The sequence below is a fragment of the Heterocephalus glaber genome, unplaced genomic scaffold (assembly GCF_053883595.1).
Source record: "Heterocephalus glaber isolate CG9 unplaced genomic scaffold, H.glaber_assembly_v1.0 deba00001613, whole genome shotgun sequence".
NCBI lineage: Eukaryota > Metazoa > Chordata > Mammalia > Rodentia > Bathyergidae > Heterocephalus > Heterocephalus glaber.
This window is the reverse complement of record NW_028258384.1, coordinates 14,305,779-14,328,213: the sequence shown is the minus strand read 5'-3', so window position 1 is coordinate 14,328,213 and position 22,435 is coordinate 14,305,779. Positions and strand designations below refer to the sequence as shown.

The following is a 22,435-nucleotide window of genomic DNA, read 5'->3' as shown; positions in this document are numbered from 1 at the left end:
GAGATTTACTTAACAGTATATATATGGAGAAACTATCAACAGATGAACAGTTATTTTTCACAATTATTCTATTTCTTCCAATAAGATTATCTTTGAGAAATGAATTAACTTTAACATTTGTGAAACTATTGATCCACCAAGTTCAGACAAGGTCCCTTTTTCCAGTGTGGATAATATTTGGCAACTTCAGTCACAGATTTGATAAATATGAAATTCATGTGGACAATACATTATTTTATATACTACAAATTATATTTTCTACTGGTCAATTTACTATGAAATTGTGGTTATCACCAATTGTGAAATTATATAGTGGGATCTCTCTGCAGCCTCACTAAAATTCACATACTAAAATTAAGTATGAGGTGAATAAGGTTGGATTTTGTATGAAGATGTTTTAATTTTTTTAGAATATTCTGTGCTATAATCCTTCAGTTTGGCCTGTATGAAGAAGATGCCATTATAAGAATACTCTAGTGCATCTAAAATTATGACATCATTCTTTCAGCACAGCGGCTGATTACACACATTAATAGATATTATGTGCTTTTGAGCCTCCAGTGGGAGGCTACTATGATTAGTTTCACCTTGCTTAGAAGGTGAGGAGGGAAATAAAAATGTTTATTTGTTTTCCTCTGTTGTTATAAGTGCTATTTGGACAAAGAAAAAACTAAAATTAGAGTATTCTGATGTTTAATAATTACCTGTAATTTTTATATCACTGTTTCCTCTTTTTCTGTTATTAACAGCTCTAGTTGAAGGCTAGCTATATCCTTCTACAAAATGGTTCCATTTTGACAGATGCTTAGATACATATGAACTACCAAAACTGAGCCAAGAGATATAAAAACCCTGAATGATCCAATAAGTCAATGCAAATGAAGCAGTAGGTTTTTTAATAAAAACTAACAACTAAAAAAAGACCAAAACCCAATGGATTCACTATTGAGTTCTACATGAAATTCAGGAAAGATATAATGCCAATATTCCTCAAAATCTTTAACTAAATTGAAAGAGAAGGGGTACTGCCAAAGTCATTCTTGAAGACAAAGACACAACTGAAAAGGAGAACTACAGACCAATCTCTTTAATAAATATAGAACTAAAAACCCTCAACAAAGGACTAACAGAAAGAATGCAACAAATCATCTAAAAGATAATATATTATGACCAAATAGGCTTCATCCCAGGAAAGTAAGAAAAGTTCACCATATGCAAATCAAGACATGTTATACATCATATAAACAGAAGTAAAGACAAACATCACATGATCATCTCAATTGACAGAGAAAGCATTTGACAAAAATGTACTGTCCTTTCATGCTAGAAACACTGAAGAAAATAGGTATAGAAGGAATTTCTCAACTAATAAAAGCTATTTATTATCAACCAAATGCTAACATTATATTGTAAGGACAGTTAGGGAGGAATATGCAGCATCAGGCATGACCTGGGTGGCTATCACAATAGAGATAGCCACATGCTTACTCATGACATGGTGTACTGGAGGAGGCTGCCCTTTGTGAGACTGTTGCATACTTTTGCCATGTACTCATAGATCCTGCAAACCTTAGCTCACCCCAGAAACAAAGGCTAAGACTGTGATTGTACCAGTCAGTGAAAGAGTCATTTTTAGAAAATCAGCTTACCAAATATGGCCAAGGTAATGACATGGTGAGAAGCTCATCTTCAGAGCTTCTCCCTGCCATGTATTTCACTGTTTGGCAATCCCTCATTCTGTCATATTATTAATAAACCTCTGCTTCATATTGCTTGTCATTTTCTGAGTTCCTCCTTCTGCACCCGGGACAACCTGACTTCTTCACACTTAGGAGATCTTTGGCTTTGAGTCAGTTCGGTCTCTCAATTCTTCACTGCCAGGTAGGGCAAGAACTTCAGGAATAGGAGAGCCCTAGGCCCCCAGATCCCCACTGGGACATAACAATATAAAATGGCAAATAGTTAAATGAATTTCCTCTAAAACCAGGATCAAAACAAGGATTTTAAATATCAAAACTCCCATACATTATAGTACTCAAAACATTAGCAAGAACAATTAGGCAAAAGATAGAAATAAAAAGAATATGCATAGGAAAGGAATAAGTCAATTTATCAGTATTTGCAACATGATCTTCTACCTAGAAAAAATTCCGCAAAATGACTCCTAGAATTAATAACCAAATTCAGCAATGCAGAAGTATAAAAAAATCAACACACACCACACCTGCCTGGCAACCAAAAGGTCCTGAGTTCAATCACTGGTGCAAAAAAAAAAAAAAAAATCAATAGTATTCCCATACTCCAATAATGGACTCACTGAGAAAGGAATTAGGAAAAAAAAAAACCCACCATTCTTAATAGCACTAAAAAAATTAAATACTTAGTAATTAACCAAGGAAGTGAAAGACCTCTACAATAAAAACTATAGTACTCTCTAAAAGGAGATTAAAGAGGGAATCAGAAAATGGAAACATATCCCCTGTTCCTGGTTAGGCAGGAAAAATAATGTGAAAATAGCCAAGCTTCAAAAACTGATATATAGTTTTAAAGCAATATCAATCAAAATATCAATAACATTCTTCACAGAACTAGAGAAAACAATCTTAAAATTCATATGGAACTAGAAAAGTCCAAGAATAGCAAAATCAAACTTGGGCAACAAGAGCAAAGCAGGAGGCATCCTGGAATTTAAGTTATATGACAAAGCTACAGTGTTAAAAACAGCATGGTACAGGCACAAAAATGTATATATGAATCAATGGAGAAGAATAGTGGATGCAGAAATAAACTCAGACACATTCAGTTATCTGATCTTTGACAAAGAGTTCAGAAACATACACTGGAAATAAGAAAGACTCATTAGTAAAGAGTATTGAGAAAACTGCCTATACACATGCAGAAGAGTGTATCTATACCCATATCTCTCATCATGTAATAAAAATCAAAATGAATCAAGTACTTAAATATTGAAACAGAAGCACTTAATCTAGTGGAAGATAAAATAAGTCAAACTCTTGAAATCATAGGCAAAGGCAAGGATTTTCTGAATGGGACCCTAACTGCACAAGAAATAAATCAAGAAAAAACAAAAAATATTACCAAATTGAAAAGCTTCTGCATAGCAAAGGAAATAATCAACAGAGTAAAGAAACAACCTACAAAAGGTGAAACTTTTTTACCTGCTACACCTCAGACAGAAGACTCATACCTAGACTATATGAAGAACTCAAAAATATTAGATGTCTCAAATTTAAAGACCTATTAACAGTGAATATCTTGGTTCTTATTTTCTCCCCATTCCCCTGCCCTCCCTTCAACCCCTCCACCCCTCTCTATTTATAAAGACTTTGTTTCCATGTTTTCCTTTTCTCATATTTAGTCCTTTCCCTTCTTTCCTTTCCCCTACCCCTCCCACTTACACTTCCCCTTTGGACATTTTCTTCCTATTTCACATTATCTACTATACATTTTGATCCTTATTTACACTTTCAGTTTCTCACACCAGAGAAACTGTTTAGTATTTACAAATGTAAAAGTGAATATCTAAAATGAATAGATACTTCTCAGATGAAGAAATACAAATGGCCAATAAGTACATTAAAATGATCAATTTATAATAGCCAAATGTTGGAAACAGCCCATATGCCCACGGACAGATGAATAGAGAAAGAAAATGCAGTATTTATATATACAATGGAGTACTACTTTGCCATGAAAAGGACAAACGAGACATTTTTTAAGAAAATAAATTTACTTTGACTATAATCTAAAGTGAAATAAATTAGACACAAGTTGAAATATTGCACTCTTTCTCTTGTGTGAGAAACCCAAAGTATAAATAAAGAGCAAAATGGAGGATAGATATTATAGAAATCAGTATGAAGATTCCTCAAAGAACTAAACATAAAAATTCCATTTGACCCAGCTATTACTCTTCTTGGTATTTTTCCAAAAGAATTAAAGAAATCATATTACAATGATGCACATCCATGCTTATAGCAGCACAACTCATAAGAGCTAAATCTTGTAAGAGGCTTATATGTTCATCAACAGATGAATGAATAAAGAAAATGAGGTATTTACAAACAATGGAGTGCTAATCTGCCAGAAAGAAGGATAAACTTTCATTTGTATGACAATGGATGCACGTTGAAACTATAATGGTAAGTGAAACAATTCAAACACATAAGGATAAATATTTCATGGTTTCTCTTTTGAAGATGAAAAGCCAAAATTATAAATAGTAAAATAAAAGTTAATAGGAAGCAGGGAGATAGATTTTTGCAAAAGGGAAGGGGATCAAGAGAGGAAGAGAGGGGGTAGGGAGGGGAGGGGAAAGAATGAAGATGTGTTACGTACATGTACCAACTCTCCACAAAGAGTGTAATCATTATCTACTGCAAACATGTACTAATAAAAATAAAATTAAAAACAAAAAAAAACTAAGTAATGGATTGGTGCCTGGTGGTAGTTCAGAGCTCTGGTTCACATTACCTGGGTGAATTTCCATACCTGTGGTGGGAGTAATGGCAGTCTGATGTATGAAAGCAGTATTGCCAGGTCTCCTTGTCTAGCCTGAGCATCATGGCTCACCCACTGCATTAAAGCATAGAAAATGGTTTCTTCATCAGGCACATTAATGTCATCACTGCACAGAAGCTCTGAAATTTCATTAGCTGGAAGCTGGAGAAATTCTTGGTTCTTTATAACCTCAATGAAATGTTCCTAGAAAAGAAAGGCCATCTATTGAAACTCTGTACTTTAGAAATTTCTTAATAAAAGAAGCATATCAAAACATTTTACTTCGCCTACTTTGAGAAAAAGTCAGAGTGATAGATACATCCACTTATAACAATTTGGTACTATTGTTACCCATGAAAGGAGTGTGGAAGCATTGTGAAGTAGAGCTAGTAAATGCTTCCACTGAGGATTATTTATTGATCACAACAAAACCCTTAATCGCTTTACAGACTCCATGGGCAAAGTAGCTATTGTTAAAGACAACAACAGCTTATGACTTCAGAAATGACTGTTAAGTTGCTTTTTAGCCAAAACCCCAAGAGAAATTCTGAAAGTTTTGAAGGAGGAGGTTATTGTGAAGGTATGAAAGAATTAAGCATCTTTATGTGTTTTACACAGTAACTGTTCATTTTTTTGAGATGAGAAGATACAGCATTAATGAAAATAGTTTCCTATTGTGGAAAATAATGATATTCTATCAGTCAAAATAATTCTGTCCTTTTACATCACATTACAATCTACAGATTGAAGACCATGTAAAAGAAGCTCTACTATGAAGTGCTTCTTCTTTGTTTTCTTTTTTGTGGTACTTGCCACTGAACTCGAATCCGTTATACTGAGCTGTATCCCCAGACCATCTCCATCCATTTATCTATCTATCTATCTATCTATCTATCTATCTATCTATCTATCTATCTGTCTGTCTGTCTACTTTGAGACAGGATCTTCTTTAATTACGCATTTGCCGAGGCTGCACTCAAAATTGTACTCTTCTTGCCTCAGCCTCTCAGAGTGCTGGTATTACAGGTGTGCACCACCATTATCAGATTAAAGTATTTCTTTAGGAGAGAGGATAGGGGTACATATCAATGTTTATATATTATAGTTCAATTCTCCTTTCTATAATAATATTGTCATGTATGCTATAATATATCAAATGTCAAATTTGTTTCAGATTTTGTTTCAAAATACCAACATACTTTTTGTATATAAATATTGTATAGTTTTTTAAAAAATCATTTGTAACATTTTTCATAGTGAAGATATCATTTTAAATGCAATAATAATATACTTCTTTTTAAAATTCAAATATATATATATATATATATGATGAATAGAAAGCAGGGAAATCTTTTTCAAAGGTATAGGAGAACAAGAGATGGAGAAAGGAGGAGAGGAGAGGGAAAGTGGGTGAAAAATAATTCAAAGAAAAAAATGAAAATAGAGCTTTTGCAAATGGAAAGGGACCAAGAGCTGGAAGGAGCAGGGAGGAATGTTAAGGGTTAGGGGACAAAAAATAGAACTAAGATGTGTTGTGTACTTGTACCAACATCCCACAATAAATGTAAACATTATGCATTGCAAACATTCACTAATAAAAAAATCAATATTCAGAAAGCAACTTTAAAACAAAAAAATACTTCTGAAATGGAGATGAACATATTTTTACATAAACAAAAATACTTTTGAAATAGAGACGAACAGTTTTTTTACATAATAAACAGATATTTTAGGAGTAGTTTAAAACAACCTCTGAATTGTTGGTGGCTGTGGATAAATCAAATTATTCTCTCACCTCTACTCTGAGTTTAGTCACTGCATAACTGAATTTGACTAATATCAGAACTATCCATATACCAATAATCAATAATGACTGGCTATAATGGAGCTGTGATGCCATAAATTTCCAAATAACTTGTCTATTTAGAAAAAAAATATTTTATGATTGAGGCATGCAATTGCCAGAGAATGATTGTTATTACTAAAGTAGATGCTTGTTGTTAAAAATCCTCTCTCACAAAGTAATGGTAATGGTTTTACTATTACTAATACATTTCACTTGTACACTCTTAATGCTTTACTAAATACTGTAAACTTACAAGAATTAACTCATTGCCAGTGTGACTTTTTAAGGAGGTGAAATTTCTCTGATGAAAAATCAGGAAACAACCATTGTTTGATCTTTTGTGGAGTAAGTGGCAAAGTCTGGACTCAAAACAAGCTTCTAATATGTCTAGTGCATTTTGTTTGATTCTGCAGCTGACTTTCCTAAGTGATAACATATTTATGAAATGATTAGAAACATAAAACACTACAACACTTATAGTTATCTATTAGTATCATATGTAAATTCTGAAACAATGTTAATATGATAAAAAACACTGCCTCACTGTCTTTGTATTCTCCAGTGAAATAATTTTTTTAAATAGAGAGAAAAAATAAATACCTCAGTGTGTAAGACTTACTTAATGGCCAATATAAATCATAGACTAGGCTATTAAATTTGATTATGAATTTGAGTCAATTAAAACCTGATTAGAAATCATTAATATTGGAGTCATATTTCATATATCCAAAAATTAGATTTTCTGATAGAATATGTTGTCCTCAAAGATGCTTAGACTATTAAAATTTTTAGACAGTGTTGATTAGTTTAAATAAAAACAGAATATATGTTTTTACATTATTTATATATAGCACTGCAATATCTTCTACTGTACAGAAAGTCTTAGACTTAAAGCCTAAATTTTAAGTTGCTTGATTTTAGAATTATTTTGCTCCTAATTTCAAAGTAAACACTCTTGATTTATGTACTTTCCCAATAATCTTCTTTTATGTCTTGGATTCCCTATTTATTTATTGTTTTAAATTATCACTTGAGTTGCTGTAAAATTTACTAAATATATATAGCACGCTTGCTGAATGATTCATTGATAGAGACAACTGTTTATACGGTTGAGATGGTTAGTTCTTTGTGTCAACATGATTAGCTCGCAAGCTGACCATTTGACTCAACACTACTCTGGGTGAGGGTGTTTCTGCATGAAGCCCACTCACATTAAGAAGAGAATCGGCCATACTCAGTTTACTAACTCACGTGGTTATTATCCCTAAATACACATTATGTTTAGACATTAAAATTATTTGAATTATTATGCTTACATGTAGAATTTGAAAAGCAGTGTCTTAACAGAGCCTTTACCTATTACTGTATTCACAATAGACACTAATACAACTAAAGAAGGGGTATTAAGGGAGACAACACTATACAGCTAAAGAATGGGAATTAAAGGACACAATAGTATTGCATTTTTCTGCATATCCTGCTTTACCACTCAGTTTCAGACAATATGAAAAGGAGACAAGTTTATTTTGAGCAAGAAAAATAATTTAAACTGTGTATTACAATGTACTTTGTCTGTAAGCATCAGTTACCAGAAAGAAAATTCTTAATAGCTCAAGATTTTAAGTAATTGAACAGGAAGTCTTTGTGTTTGGTTTTTGTGGTTATATTAAACTTTGAACTACACATTTGCTGTTCCTTTAGATTATGTGGGACAAAAGTTTAGATTATTTAGGACAAAGGAATAAAAATAATATAATAATGTGAAAAACTTTAAAATATAAATCCATTATAATACGATTCTCCACATAAAGATATTGTTTCAGGAATATATGTGAAACTTCAGATTTTGAGCAATAACCTGGGGTGAGAAGAAGGAAGAGAAAGATTTATGAGAAAATGTTACATAACTCTAATTTTATAAACTTGAAAACATTTAAATTTATATAATACTCCAGAAAAATGCTGTTATCTTCATCTCTATCTAAAGTAAAGCTATTTTTATTTATCAATCATCGAAACAATTCTCCAGTGATTTCTTGTGTGCAACTTTGTTTCATTTTTAAACTGAATAAATGAAACGATTTTTTTGTTAGAAATATTTATCTTTTAATTATGTTTCACAGAAAGATTCATCTCATTTCATTCACTACTTCAGAAGTTTAAAAGTTCATTTTCTTCTTTGCATTATTAAAGTATTATGGTGAGAATTTACTTTTTATCATTCATCCAGTCTACCTCGGTTCTTGCAGCATACTTCTTTTGATTGACATCTGCCTGAATAAAGATCCTTTTACCATATTAAATTTTAAATAATTGCCACTTACTGACATATTCATGTGGTCCAGTATAAATACTACTAATGTTGAGAACTTTAACATAATTTAAATCAAAAGACTAAATTGCAAAATCTTTTTAACCAAAATGCAGCTTTTTGTTAAGACATAGTCCATTCATATTATTGGCTGAGTTACAAATTTCTGCAGTTCTTAAGTTCTTCCAATTAATATTGATCCAATAATGTTAGCATTTTTCTTACTACATGAAGCTTAACTTTCCTTAGAAATTAATAATTTCTACAATTTTACAAACTAAATTTCTGATTATGCTAAAACAATAGAGAACTAATATTTTTCTTAATACTATATATCCAACTTGATCAATATCCTTGCACAATTTACTTTTTAACGGTATGCTTATTTTCTCAAGTTTTGATTTTTAGTCAAACCTTTTTGATTGCAGAAATAAAAGACATATATATATTTCAGTTGAAAACTGTATGTTTTATTTTGTCTTTTAATTTTTCCCAGTGTCTATATATTGATACTACAAGCTGATTTTTAAAAAATGACTTTACCATAGTGTATTTATGTGCTATATTCAAGAGCTCTGTACACCCCTGGGCATCTCCAAATGATCGGATTCCTAAGCAGTTTGAAGGATGGAGCTGCTTTATGAGGAAACTGGAGCAGGCTTCAATGACTTGTGTCAGCTGCAGAAGACAAGCTGCAGCCAGTAAACTTTCAATAGTATCTTCTTTCAATTGCAGAGCACCTTAATGGTTTGAAAAAGTAAAGAATTGTTATATATCTTACAAAGTAACACATAGCTATGCTAGTTAATTCAAATTTTCCATTTCCATATTTAGTAAGGCTATGCATTTTAGTGTACAGTAGCTAATGTGGAAATATATTTTGAGGCTGGCATACACAAGAGAGTCTTTTTATAAACACCAATAAAAAGGGTGAAGGGGGACAGAGTAGATTATCAAAAAAATTACTGTACCAAAAGAACAGTGAGTACTATCATTATAATATAGAGTAATTTGTTATTTTTTATTTTATGAAAAATTATTTAAAATTCTGAAAAACGTAATGAGGGTAAAAATAGTTAATATATGAGTATCACAGTCTTAAATTTAGTTAGAGTATAAGACAGACAAAAAAGATTGCCTCTTACAAGAAGACACAATTCTTAAACCTGGATTTGAAACTTACATCATTAATTTCACTTGATATAGGTGAAATAGTAAATTATAGTAAAGGTTTCTGAAGATTTCAGTTTTTTTAAAACAAATGAAAGGCAAATTGCAATTAATCACCCTCAAAATACTCTCCCATGCTTTGAATACACTTATCTCATCATTCTTGGCACTTTTTGAAGCAGTTCTGAAAGTTCTCTTTCATCTCTTTCTAGAGTGATGGCTGCCTCAATGTCATCAGTAGATTCAAAAGGTTTGCCTTTGATGGTCTTTTTAACTTTGAAGAAGAGCCAGAAATCTGAGAGTCAGATCTGGTGAATAAGGCATATGAGTATACACCATAATGCTTTTATAAACCTGCCTTTCCATTGGATGGCACTCAGCAGCAATGGTATTTCTGATCACACTCTCTAAAGCACTCACAAAGTGGCAATGATGACGGGATAAGTGTATTCAAAGTGAGGAAGAATATTTCTTGGTGTTTAATAGTAGTCTTTTATTGTGAATTTTTTTCTTAATTTAAGCATTCATAAATGTTAATTACCCCTTACATACATATACATAAAAACATCATCTTAAATAAATAAAATTTTCAACACCAGTCAAACCTAAAGAAATCCAGAAAAATTGTTTGCATTATCATTCAAGGAACATTATACTATGTAGGATCTTACATTTGGTCATACATATAACTGTTGTTTGTGTGGCATTAAAGATTTTTGTAAATAAAGATAATATTGAACTTTTTACCTCCTTATTTTTGTATATGCACTCATCATCTAATAATTAGGTCATTTCCCAAATATTATGTGTGAAATTGACCCCTGGCACTACCTCAAAAGGAACAGAATGTTGAAAAGAGTTCACAAATGAAAAATTATTTATATAACTATTTTCTTTAATATAAAAACAAAGCTAAAAATAGAAATTCCATTTGACTAGCTATACCTCTCTCAGGTACATTATACAAAGAGTTAAAGACATCGTACTATGGTGATACATGCATAACCATGTTTATATTAACACAATTTACAATAGTTAAACTCTGGAAACAGCATAGATGCTCATCAGTAGACATCAGTGGACAAATTGATAATATATATCTAAAAATGTATACAAACTTCAGGAAAAGAAAAATAGTATAATATTTTTTCAACAGATGACATTGCCCTCCTATGGGGACCCTCGGCGGATGTCATATATGAAAGAAAATCCACTACACTGCCAGCCCTTAGAGAAGAAATTGAAAATCCACATGCAGCAATCTCAATGACCAAGGTTACTCAAGTTCCAGTTCACCATACTAATAAATGTCTGGAAGATAATAGCCACCAATTTGAGCAACTCTTGTAATTGTGGAAGCCAAAGATAACCTGTATTAAACTTATTATATAACAATAAATTTAGTATTAAAATGTTAATACAAGTTATTCTTTTCCTGAAATACGTATATATTTTGGCAGACTCTGTACATATGAATATTATTCTCCCATAAAGAAGAATGAAATCATGACATTTGGAACTTATGAACATACTGTTATGTCAAACCTAAAAAGTTAAATATCATATAGTTTCTCATATATGAGAAAACTAAAATATCAACAAATAAAAGAGTAAAAGAGGTTCCATCCATCCACACATTTTCTTGTATTGTTTCTGATGCTGGATTTGAAAGGAGAGAACTGTCAATGTCTTGTTAAACTAAGAGAAGTACCATCTATATCTGTTGACAGTTGCTCCCAGTTTTCCCTATACTCTTATAACCACTAACCACTTTCCATCTCCATGATTTCTCTTAGTTTGGATGTGTCATACAAAAAGAAAAAATTTCTTTCTGTGATATGATTCTTTCACTTGGTATGAAGTATTCAAAGTTCATCCATGTTTCAAAGTTCATCCATCATTCATTTTTATTGCCTATTAACAACTGTTAGTAGGCTCATATGAAATGTAATCTAGCAAGTTCTCAGTGTATAAACATTTTGGTTGTTTATACTACTTGATTATGATGAATAATGCTGATATAAACATGTGTATATACATTTTTGAGTAGACATGTTTTCACTTCTCTTGGGTATATACTTAGAAGTTGAAATGGTTGAGTTATAATGGAAATGTTTAACTTGAGGAACTGCCATATGCATATAATTTTAAATGGATGGTGTTTGACATAGCTATAGTGTTTAGATTTAACTGGATATACTTTAAGTGGAAATTAAATCAGTATTTAAAAAGTTATATTGAGTTATTGAGTTATATACAGTTAGATTTAACTGGATATATTTTAAGTGCAAATTAAATCAGTATTTTAAAAGTTATATTATAAAAGTTACATTGAATTAGATATTTTAAACTTTACTACTATTTAAAAGTACAAAATATTTAGTCACTAAGGAGAAAAATATAAGGAGATCACATAATTTTTCAAAGTTCTTTTAGTGACAGTGCATGCAAATATGGCTGGAAGCAATTCTGGAGAAAATCAGGAAATAATATTTTAGTTCTTAGAAGAGCATAGAAATTAAATAAAAGTATTTAATTACTAGAGATCTATTTTCCTTCTAGGAATCTTCCTGAAAAAGTTAAAAATACCATATTACAATGATACACGCAATTCCATATTTGCAGTAGCATAATTCATAACAGCTAAATCGTGGAAGTGGCATATATGACCATTAACAGGTAAATGGATAAAAATGTGATATTTATGCACAATGGAACACTAGCCTGCCATAAAGAAGGACAAATTTGTGTCATTGGTGGGAAAATGGTTACACCTTAAGATCATAACAGTAAGTGAGATAAAGCAGATACAAAAATTGAGATATTTTATGGGTTTTCTTATATGAGAAACCCAAAGTATAAACAAAGAGTGAAATAAAAGTTAATAGAAAGCATGGCGATTGATCTTTTGCAAAAGAGACAGGGATAAAGTGATTGAGTGCAGGAGGAGGAAGGAGAGGTGAAGGGAACATAAAATGAATTAAGGTATGTAATGTACCATATCCCCGAAATGAATGTAGTCATTATGTATTGAAAATATGTATTCATAAAAATTAAAAGTAAAAACTCTAGGATATCTTCAAGATGAAATAATTATTATAAAATTATTCTTTTTCCTTTTGTTTTATAGTTTAATTTGGTATGACCTCACTATACTAAGGGAAGAGACTAAATCTGTACTGTAAAATTAGAAAATTCCAATTTCCCTCTCTGTTTTAAAGCAGGAATATTCCCACTTTATTCAAGATCTATGTGTTCTTGTACTTTCATGTTAAAATAATTCTCTATCATGGCAAAAATATTTTACAGCATATTATTTATATCTTGTTATTTTATTCTATTGAGTTGGAGTCATAACTCTGCTTTCCTACAACCTTAGGATAGTTATTTACTTGATTATCTTTCACTTACCTTACCTGTAGAATGTAAATAGGAATGCGTGTTTTATATGTTTATGGTTTAACACATATCCAGTACATACCTGTGTAAGCATACTGCACCAATGAATTAAGTGCATTTGGATCTATCCCTTCCATCCTGACCTCCTCTTGGTTGGCTTCCAGCACATCATTAGTAAACATTGCAGCAAAGTACTCAGACACTGCACTGAGAACCAACCTAGAAAGAGGAATGATTCATGGATATTTACATAAGTTGATAATCTTACTGATAGCTTAAAATGTATTCACTAAGTTTGTAGGACTACTCAGTTTGTTTTCTGCTTAAATTTTTCACAAATCAAAAAAGTGTAGTGAATTTAGAAAGGTTACATAAATAAATTGATCTATTTTTGGAGGATTAACATTGTTTTACGAATTTCTGCAAAATTTGGCTGTTCTAAATATAGTACAAACAAATGGATCATATATATTAATGCTTTTTCAATATAGAAAAAAATTTATTCACTCAATGCTCCAATTTATCTTATTTTCCCTCATTCATACTTTCACTGTCTTCCAAATGTTCTGTGTAAGGATACATACCGGTGAGCTGGAATTCGAAGATGTCCAGCAATGAGCAACACATCACACAGTTGTTTCTCTTTCAAGTACTTCTCCATTTTATGGAGAGTTTGCTCTGCATGATTTATAGCATGGAAGTGTTCCTCAGACCTGGGAGTATTCATTTCATCAAGATGTTGTGTATATAATCTGAAAGGGAATTAAGGATGGGAATATGGTTTATCACATCACTTTATGAAAACAGTAATTTTTTCCTAGTGTACGTACACATCTAGTGGAAATTTATGCACACTGACTTCTAAAAACAACATGATGGATTAAAATAGATAAAAAATTGCTCTTTAATCTGAAATATTTGCTACTGATTGCTGCTTAATCTTCCAGTAAAGTGAAGAGTCATGGTTAGTATTTATATTACAAAAGGAATTATAACAATTTATGCTTCACGTTAGTAATAATTGCTATGTATGCAAGCATAGAAGTAAAAATACTACCTTTTTTTTATCCTTATGGATATCATAATTATGTCTTATGCCCAAAGTCCTGCTTCAAAGTAACTAAATTTTGACTGTTTCTTAAACATCTCCATAAGAAACACATTACATATCAGAAATATTTCTTTAAAAATCTCTGATCAGAGAGTTCTGTAACTTTATTTAAAATATGTCAGAAACAATATGACAAATTTATTTACAATATGTCAGGAATTTATTACAATATGACAATACATCAGGAAAAAGCTACATATTTCCACTTTTTGGTTTTTTACTTTTTAGGAAAATGTGATGGCTGTTGTATTTATAATGAAAGTTGCCTACTTGTATTTTCAGTATCATATATGATAGAATTTAAATGCCCACACAAACACAGACAGGGTTATAATCTGTGGAAGTTTAAAAATTTGATATTTGCATGGATATATATATATATATATATATATATATATATATATATATATATATATGCGACTTGTTATCTTTTTTTGCTTTCAGTCATCAATTTTCCAACCACAAGGTAGGATTAAATTTAAGTTCCCATATCCCTAACTTGGCCTAGGCACTTTTGGGAATAAATGGTTCAAGGTGACATCACTTTCTCTGTTAACTCAAATAAATGATTCCTCTCTGAAACTTCTTAACCCTTAAAGAATCTTTGGAAAGTTCATTAACAATATGGTACTGATAATCAAGTACCAAGCATTAAATTCAGATTGAGCTAAAACTGTCTCCATAGTTGGATCATAGGTTGAACTAAAGTGGCCTCCCTCCATACATAGTGAATCATGCACTACTTTGTGGTGCAAATTCTATATTTCCCTGAAAATAAGATGTAACCAGAAAATTAACTTCAGCTGTAATTAATAACTGGTTATTACCACGATGATAGCTAGTGTCATATAGAAGAGTATACTTCACTATTCTCTTGCTTGCTGGCCACCCTATAATGGCAGGTAAAGCAAGGGTTGCCTCATTGGTGCTGGGATTTTTACCTATAGTTAGGTTTTATTTTCAGGAAACAGGGGTTGTATCCTACCCAGTGAGCATACTCCTATAAACAAGCAACTCAGTTTCAGCCAATCATACCAGCTGGTTGCATAGGCAATGCCAGGCTGAAGGCTACTAAATTATGCCCAAATAAGTCAAATGCTGAACTGCACCAGTTAGGTAATTTTGTATGTCATTTCCTGTTTTTCTGGTTATAAATACAGCTAACTATGTTAGAAGCAGGGACATTCCAAATGAGCTTCAGTCCAGAAAGTAGGCTATTTCTAAAACTTTTTCATTCCTTACATAAACATTAGTAAATTTGCTTTTTTAACACATAGTACAAAGAGCTTAACAATTGTCTACTGTTTCACTTCAGATACACTATTATTTATTTCTTCTAGAAAAGATTAATCTTTTAACACCATTAATGGGTGAAATTTCAGGTTGCATTCAATTCACTTCATTTTAATATTTCCTCTGTTCTATTAATAATTCAATTCACATTAATAATATCAATTAAACATTCAGTATCTATTTATCTTGATTACCATCATGAAAATTACAGTAAAGCAGGACAGTTTCTAAAGAAGTAATAGGTTTGGCAAGTTCTGACCAGAGAAAATTTTATTCTTTGATTTTTCTTCAGCCTAACTTGGTTAAGGAAAAAAACACCTTCAAATAACAGCTAGTGTGAGATGGTTTCTTCTGGACATAGTGAATGTATTAGGTACTTGCACATTTTTTAATCAAAATTATGATTTTATAATATTAAAATCCTATAAATATGAACCACACAGAAATCCACTAGGTTTCAAAGTGCAGAAACAACTCTGTCTTCTGCTAATTCAAGAAATAAGAAAATAGTACTCAAGATATAAATATATAAAAATATAACATTCAAACTCCAAAAAATATATTAATCTAAAGATATAAAAATAAACAAAATTATAATCTAGTCTTTGATGTTATCTCAGGAAAATATAACAAAAATCCCAAGCAAACCACCACAGTAGTACCAAGAAACCTAGTCCATTTATACCTATCTTGACCTTATAATCACCCACCATTAATAAATCTCAGTTCTGTCGCCCCATTTTAGTTATTATAATGTTATTTCAGATATTGTAATGGAATCCTCTGCATTAGAACATATCCATCCCTTTGCTTTATTATGTGTTAACCATATTATGGGACAATGGTAGTAGCAAAATAGAATGAAAAGAACTTATGATATGAAGTCAAAATCCTTAAATTTAGGTTCAGACTTTGCTACTTACTTGTTGAGTGACCTTGGACAAGTCATTTTGTATTTCTGTGATAGTCAGCTTTTTGTTTTTATGACAAAATGAGAAAATCAAATTACAGGGCGAAAGCTTATTTTGGCTCATGGTTACAGCCCATGACCAGCTGGCACCATTGCTTTGAGCCTGTGGTGAGAGAGAAAATCACAGTGGAAGGGCATGGTAGAGGAAAGATCTTCACCACATGGCAACCAAAAAGTAGAGAAAAAAATCCAGGAAAGGGCAAGAAGAAGCTATGGTGCTCAAGTGCACTTACACAAGAAAGCTCTCCCTTCAACTAGGTCTTACCTGCTAATTTTCCATCTCCTGCCAGTAGCCCATCAAATTATGAACTCATCAATGGATTATTCCATTGATGAACTAAGAGCCTCCAGGACCCAATCACTTCCCAAAATCCACACTGGGGACCAAGCTGTCACCACATAAGCCTTTGGAGAACATTTCAGATACAAGCCATAGCACTTACGAAGCATCAACTTTTAGCTCCAAATTAGGGAGGAAAATAATATTAATACTACCAACAATAATGCTTATTCCATAGAACTCTTAACAGTCTTAAATGAAACAATATACATGAAAGTTCTATGTACAAATATGAAAGCTTATGCTAAAATACTCCTAGCTACCAATATCATTATTTCCATAAACTTCAAAAATTTTTGTCTTGAATTAGCATTTTTATATTAATATTGTTTTCTGAGGGAATAACAGAATTATGAAGATCATACATATGTACATATCATTTATTTATATCAATATCAGCTCATAGAGTTTTACTTTATATTTTGGTTTATAGACCAAGAACACAATCTTTCTGTTGCTTAAATTATTCTACATTTAGTAGTTAGGAACTTTTATGATTGGCTACTTTGTCTCTTTAACATATTCAACTTTTTGGGGATTATTATAATCATTTCCTTACTGACACTACAAAGTGCTCCTAAATTCATCTTGTGTAGAGCAGCCATTTCTCCAAGGAAATTTTGTTCCCTACACTTGAGAACTATATTAGAAACCAAGATTGAGGCACTAGGTATGTTCATTGCACTTGGTAGTATTAGTTCTAGGGAGATATATCAGATATAGTAAGAGAATATATGCATACACATACATACATACATACATATTCAACAAATAAATTGTATTTAATATTAAAATTCAGGTATCGAGTGTACAAGGTATTTATAATGGATTGTGCTTAGGTACATAGTTATCATTAATTTAAATAAAAACTATCTCAAGTAGAATCTAAAGTTAGGGTGACATTAAAATCAACTTGTGGGGCTTGGGATTTAGCTCAGTGGTTCTGGCGCCTGCCTTGCAAGCGCAAGGTCCCTAGTTTGATCCCCGGTACCAAAAAAAAAAAAAGAAAAAAGATGCTTTTCTGCTGCGCAAGCGCAAGGATCAGAGTTCGATCCCCAGTATCAAAAAAAAAAAAAAGAAAGAAAGAAAAAAGAAAAAAAAATTAACTTGTGAATGAAATTTGAAAATTGAAAAAAAAACAAAAACAAAGAAAACTCTGATTACCCAATTTACAATTACTCCTTTCCTATCATAGTGTTACTTAGAATAAATACTAAGGAAAACATAAAATAAATATTGTCAGTTAACACCCAAGTGTACTACAATATAACAGCCACATCATGTCCTCCAAAGAACTGCTCCTATTAAGAATGGACTCATAAGAAATTTAAGATGCTAAAGATCATTGTTAGGAATACTTTTGCACACTTGGAGATATATTTCAAGTTCTTACTGGATAAATTTTTACATACCATTCCCACACATTAAAATTATAGCTAATAAAAATATTTGAAAATTTCTGATTTAAATCAACATTTCTAAGTGCATATACTGAAATGTCCATTAAAACTCAATAGGAAAAATTTCTGTTTATGATGATATGGATTGTGTATTTGCACTCATATGTATGACTTCCTCTTCCTGGAATCAAATTTTTTTGTTTTAATGTTGTTTTCTATGTCTTCCCACCTGAGTTTGTCTCCTCTCTGATTTCCATCCCACACCTCAGTATCTCTCTTTCTCTTTTTCACATATGAATGCATGGATCCTTCACTTTCTTAAATGCCAGGATATTCAAAGTTGTATATTTGGCTCTTTTCTCTTGGAATTTCATTCACTGTTATAATCAGCTATCATTCAAATGCATATGAAATCAAGTATTTTTTTGGAAACAATGTCTCACTAAGTCACCCACTTGCCCAGACTGAGCTTGAAGTTGGGAGCCTTCAGTCTCAGACTCTCAGAATGCTGGGATTACAGGTAAGTGTCAACTCAGATTTCAAATGGCCAGTTTGACACCTAGATTTATGTGTAGATTTATATCACTTTCAACTCAGTATGTCAAACACTAGCTTATTCTTTGTTTCTCCAAAGGTAAAAATTAGGTGGTACTCCCTTATGCTCCAAAATTTCTTTTCAAGTCATATAGCTTTTTTCCTAAAGAGTTGCTTGTGATTTGTGGTATGAGGAAAAGAACATGAGTTTTTATTTAGTATATGTACTGCTGAAGCAAGCACCATAAGTTTTTATTTAAAACACTAAGCTAATGTGTTAGCTCTGCAAAAACTAGGTCTCTGATCTTAAGTGAATTAATTTATCACTTTGATTCTTTGTTCAGTAAAACTAATAATTATAGCAATCACTTTGCAGGGTTGTTCTAAATGTTAAATGAGATTATGTAAAATTATACACCTATCAAAAATATTACTTTAGTTTGTAAACTTCTTTTTTCTATGAGTGTCTGTCAGCCTGGTTCAGACTCTGACTACTTTTCACAGTTTTTAATTAATACTCATGCCTGACATTCTATTCTCTAAACTATAATGTAAGAAATTACCTGACTAATAGTAAAATACAGCTCCATTAATGCTTTTAATGTTCTGAAAACCATTCAGTACTTCCCAAATTTCAACCAGGTTAAGTGAAAGCATTTCATATTGTCACTGAAATGTGACATCAACTTACACTTTGCACCACAAATACTTTGTGCTATTCACTGATAATTCCTGTCGGATTACTGATCGAATCACCTTTCTTGATTCAATTTTGCTTTCTGTAATTATTCAAGCTATGTTTGCCTACTAAATACATATTAATTACTTTTTTGCCTTAAATATATTAAATATGTTCTTTCTCACTTGATGATTTCAATTGATTAATTTGTGCTGCAGTTTATACATTCTATAGAAGTCACCAACATAGTAAAACATAGTATCTATACTCAATAAATTAATACTTCAGAAAACAGACTTGAAGAAATATAATGCCAATTGTATTGAATATTAATATCAATGTTAAAATGGATTTATTCATGTCTTTATTCAAGAAAATTACTAAGTGAATATTATGTACAACATTCTATAAAATTGATATGGAAATCTCTTGTTAGAAGCCACTACTCTGGTACCTTAAAATAGCAGTTGTTGTTTTTGTTCCTAGATAGAATAAGAACTTTTTACTTTAATAACTTCAGAATGTTAACACTCATGTTCAAATTCCAAAATAAACATTTAAACAAGGTCAACTTAATTTTCTGGTGCAGATTTTTTAACAGTATTATTTGACAATGCATTTGTATTGTACATTGTTCTCTGATTTTAAAATTTGTGGTAAAATATACATATATTTTATTTACCATTGTAGTGACTTAAAATGGTAGCATTAAGTACATTCACACTGTTTTGCAAAAAATATTATCACCCATCATCAGAACATTTTCCAACCTTAAAAACCAAAACTCTGTATTCATGTAACAATTACTCCCCTTAGGACCTGGCAACTGCCATACTACTCTCTGTCTCTAAATTTGAACACTATAGGTATTCAAAGTAAGTGAAATCATACATGTTTTGCCAATTTGTAATTGGTTTATTTCATTCATCATAACGTTTTCAAAGTTAAGGCATGGTGTGATCTATGTCAACATTTCATTGTTTTTTATGGCTGAGAAATAGTCCACTGTGTGAATATACCACATTTTGTTTACCCATGAATCTGCCAATGAACACATAAATTCTTTCTACAATGCCATAAACTTTGATGTACAAATATATGTCCAGATTTCTACTTTGAATTCTTTTGGATATATACCTGCGACTTGAACTGGAGGATCATGTAGTATTTCTATAATTAGTATTTTTTGTTTGGTTGGCATAAGTTAACTTAAATTTACTGTCTTACAGTTCTCAAAATTCTGAAATGAGTCTCACTTGGCTAAAATGAATGTGGTGGCAAAGCTGCATTTCTTATAGAAGGATCTGCATCTTTGTCATTTCCATTATTTAGAGGCTTATGGTACCCTTTGGTATTCAAAGATAGTAATGTTCTGGGATTCTCAAATCTCATCATTGTGTCTCTGAGTCCACCTATATCTCTGCTGCCACTTTTTTAAAAATCAGTGAAACACATGTAACCATCCCCCAAAATCACATGTAACACAAAACATTTACCTTTTTTAAGTGTAAAGTTCAATATGTTAAGTATGTACACAATGTTATGCACCAAATCTCCAGAAAAATTTTCACCTTGCAAAACTGCAAGTATATAATGAATAAACAACAACTCCCATTTTCCCTTCCCAAAACCCCTAGCAAACACAATTCTACTTTCGGCCTCCATGAATTTGACTACTCTAAGTAGTACTTCATGTGAATTAAATCATGGAGGGGCTGTCTTTTGGTGATTGGCTTACTTCACATAGTATAATGGCATCACAGTTCATTGCTATTATATCATATGTCAAAGTTCTCTTCCAAGTACTCAGTAATATTTCATTATATCTATCACGTTATTTATCCATTCTTTTACTGATAGACACTTGGAATGTTTCCACTTTTTAAGTAATGTGAATAATGCTGCTATGAACATGGCTTTACAAATATCTCTTTGAGCTCTTGCTTTTGATTCTTTTAAATATATACCCAGAAGTGGAATTACTGGTTCATACAGTAATTCTATTGTTATATTTGAAAATTTGTCATATTGTTTTCCGTCGTGAGTTCATATTTTTTATTCCAGTCACTCAAGGAAAAATGACTCAATTTCTGCACATTCTCACAAATACTTCTTTTTTCTTTTTTATTGATATAATCACCTTAGAGTAGTAAAATGATATCTCAAAGTCGTTCTGATTTGCATTTATCAAGTGATGTATGGGCAGTCTCCTGGCTACATTCATTTCTAAGTAGTTTTTGATGCCACCGTTAAAAGTTTGTTAAGAAAAAATTCCTTATAGATTATTTATTTTAGTATACAAACATCCAATTATTATTTTGTGTTGATTTTATATATTGCAACATTGTTTAATACATTATATTAAGAGTTTTCTTGTGGAATCCTTAGTTTAATCATATAAGGTCATGTTATTTACAAACAGATAGTTTTTCATTTCTTTTCAAATTGGATGACTTTTAAATATTTATTTATTAGCCTAATAACTCTAAGAAGGACTTCCAGGAAAATGTTTTTAAAAAGTGAAGTAGGAATGCTTTGGTTATTCCTGATTTCACTTTTATAGTTAAATATATCATTTTATACACTATTTTTCTTTTAATTAATAAGCCATACAGAGTACTTTTGTCCCATCAGATATATTATCTTTATGTAATTTTTATTAGTATGTTTGCAGTACACAATGATTACATTTATTATGGGGAGTTGATACATGTACATAATACATCTTAATTCTTTTCATATCCTCTCCTGCTCTCCTCTCTCCTTGCTCCTTCCTTCCCTTTTGCAAAAGCTCTATCCCCTTTATTTTATTTTTGTTCAATCCACTTTTCCTTCATTATCTTCCCCTCCCTCCATCTTTT

At 31.4% G+C, this 22,435-nt stretch overlaps 1 protein-coding gene across 1 annotated transcript in view; it reads right to left on the bottom strand.

Annotated features, from left to right (window-relative positions):
• Klhl4 (kelch like family member 4) overlaps window positions 1-22,435 on the bottom strand; it is a 137,423-nt gene that overhangs the window by 40,001 nt on the left and 74,987 nt on the right. The window contains exons 2-5 of the mRNA XM_004868868.3: window positions 13,832-13,999; window positions 13,330-13,466; window positions 9,222-9,418; window positions 4,513-4,725 (exon numbers count right to left, since the gene is read on the bottom strand). Coding sequence (XP_004868925.1) covers window positions 4,513-4,725; window positions 9,222-9,418; window positions 13,330-13,466; window positions 13,832-13,999 — 715 coding nt within the window. The remainder of the gene's footprint in view (window positions 1-4,512; window positions 4,726-9,221; window positions 9,419-13,329; window positions 13,467-13,831; window positions 14,000-22,435) is intronic.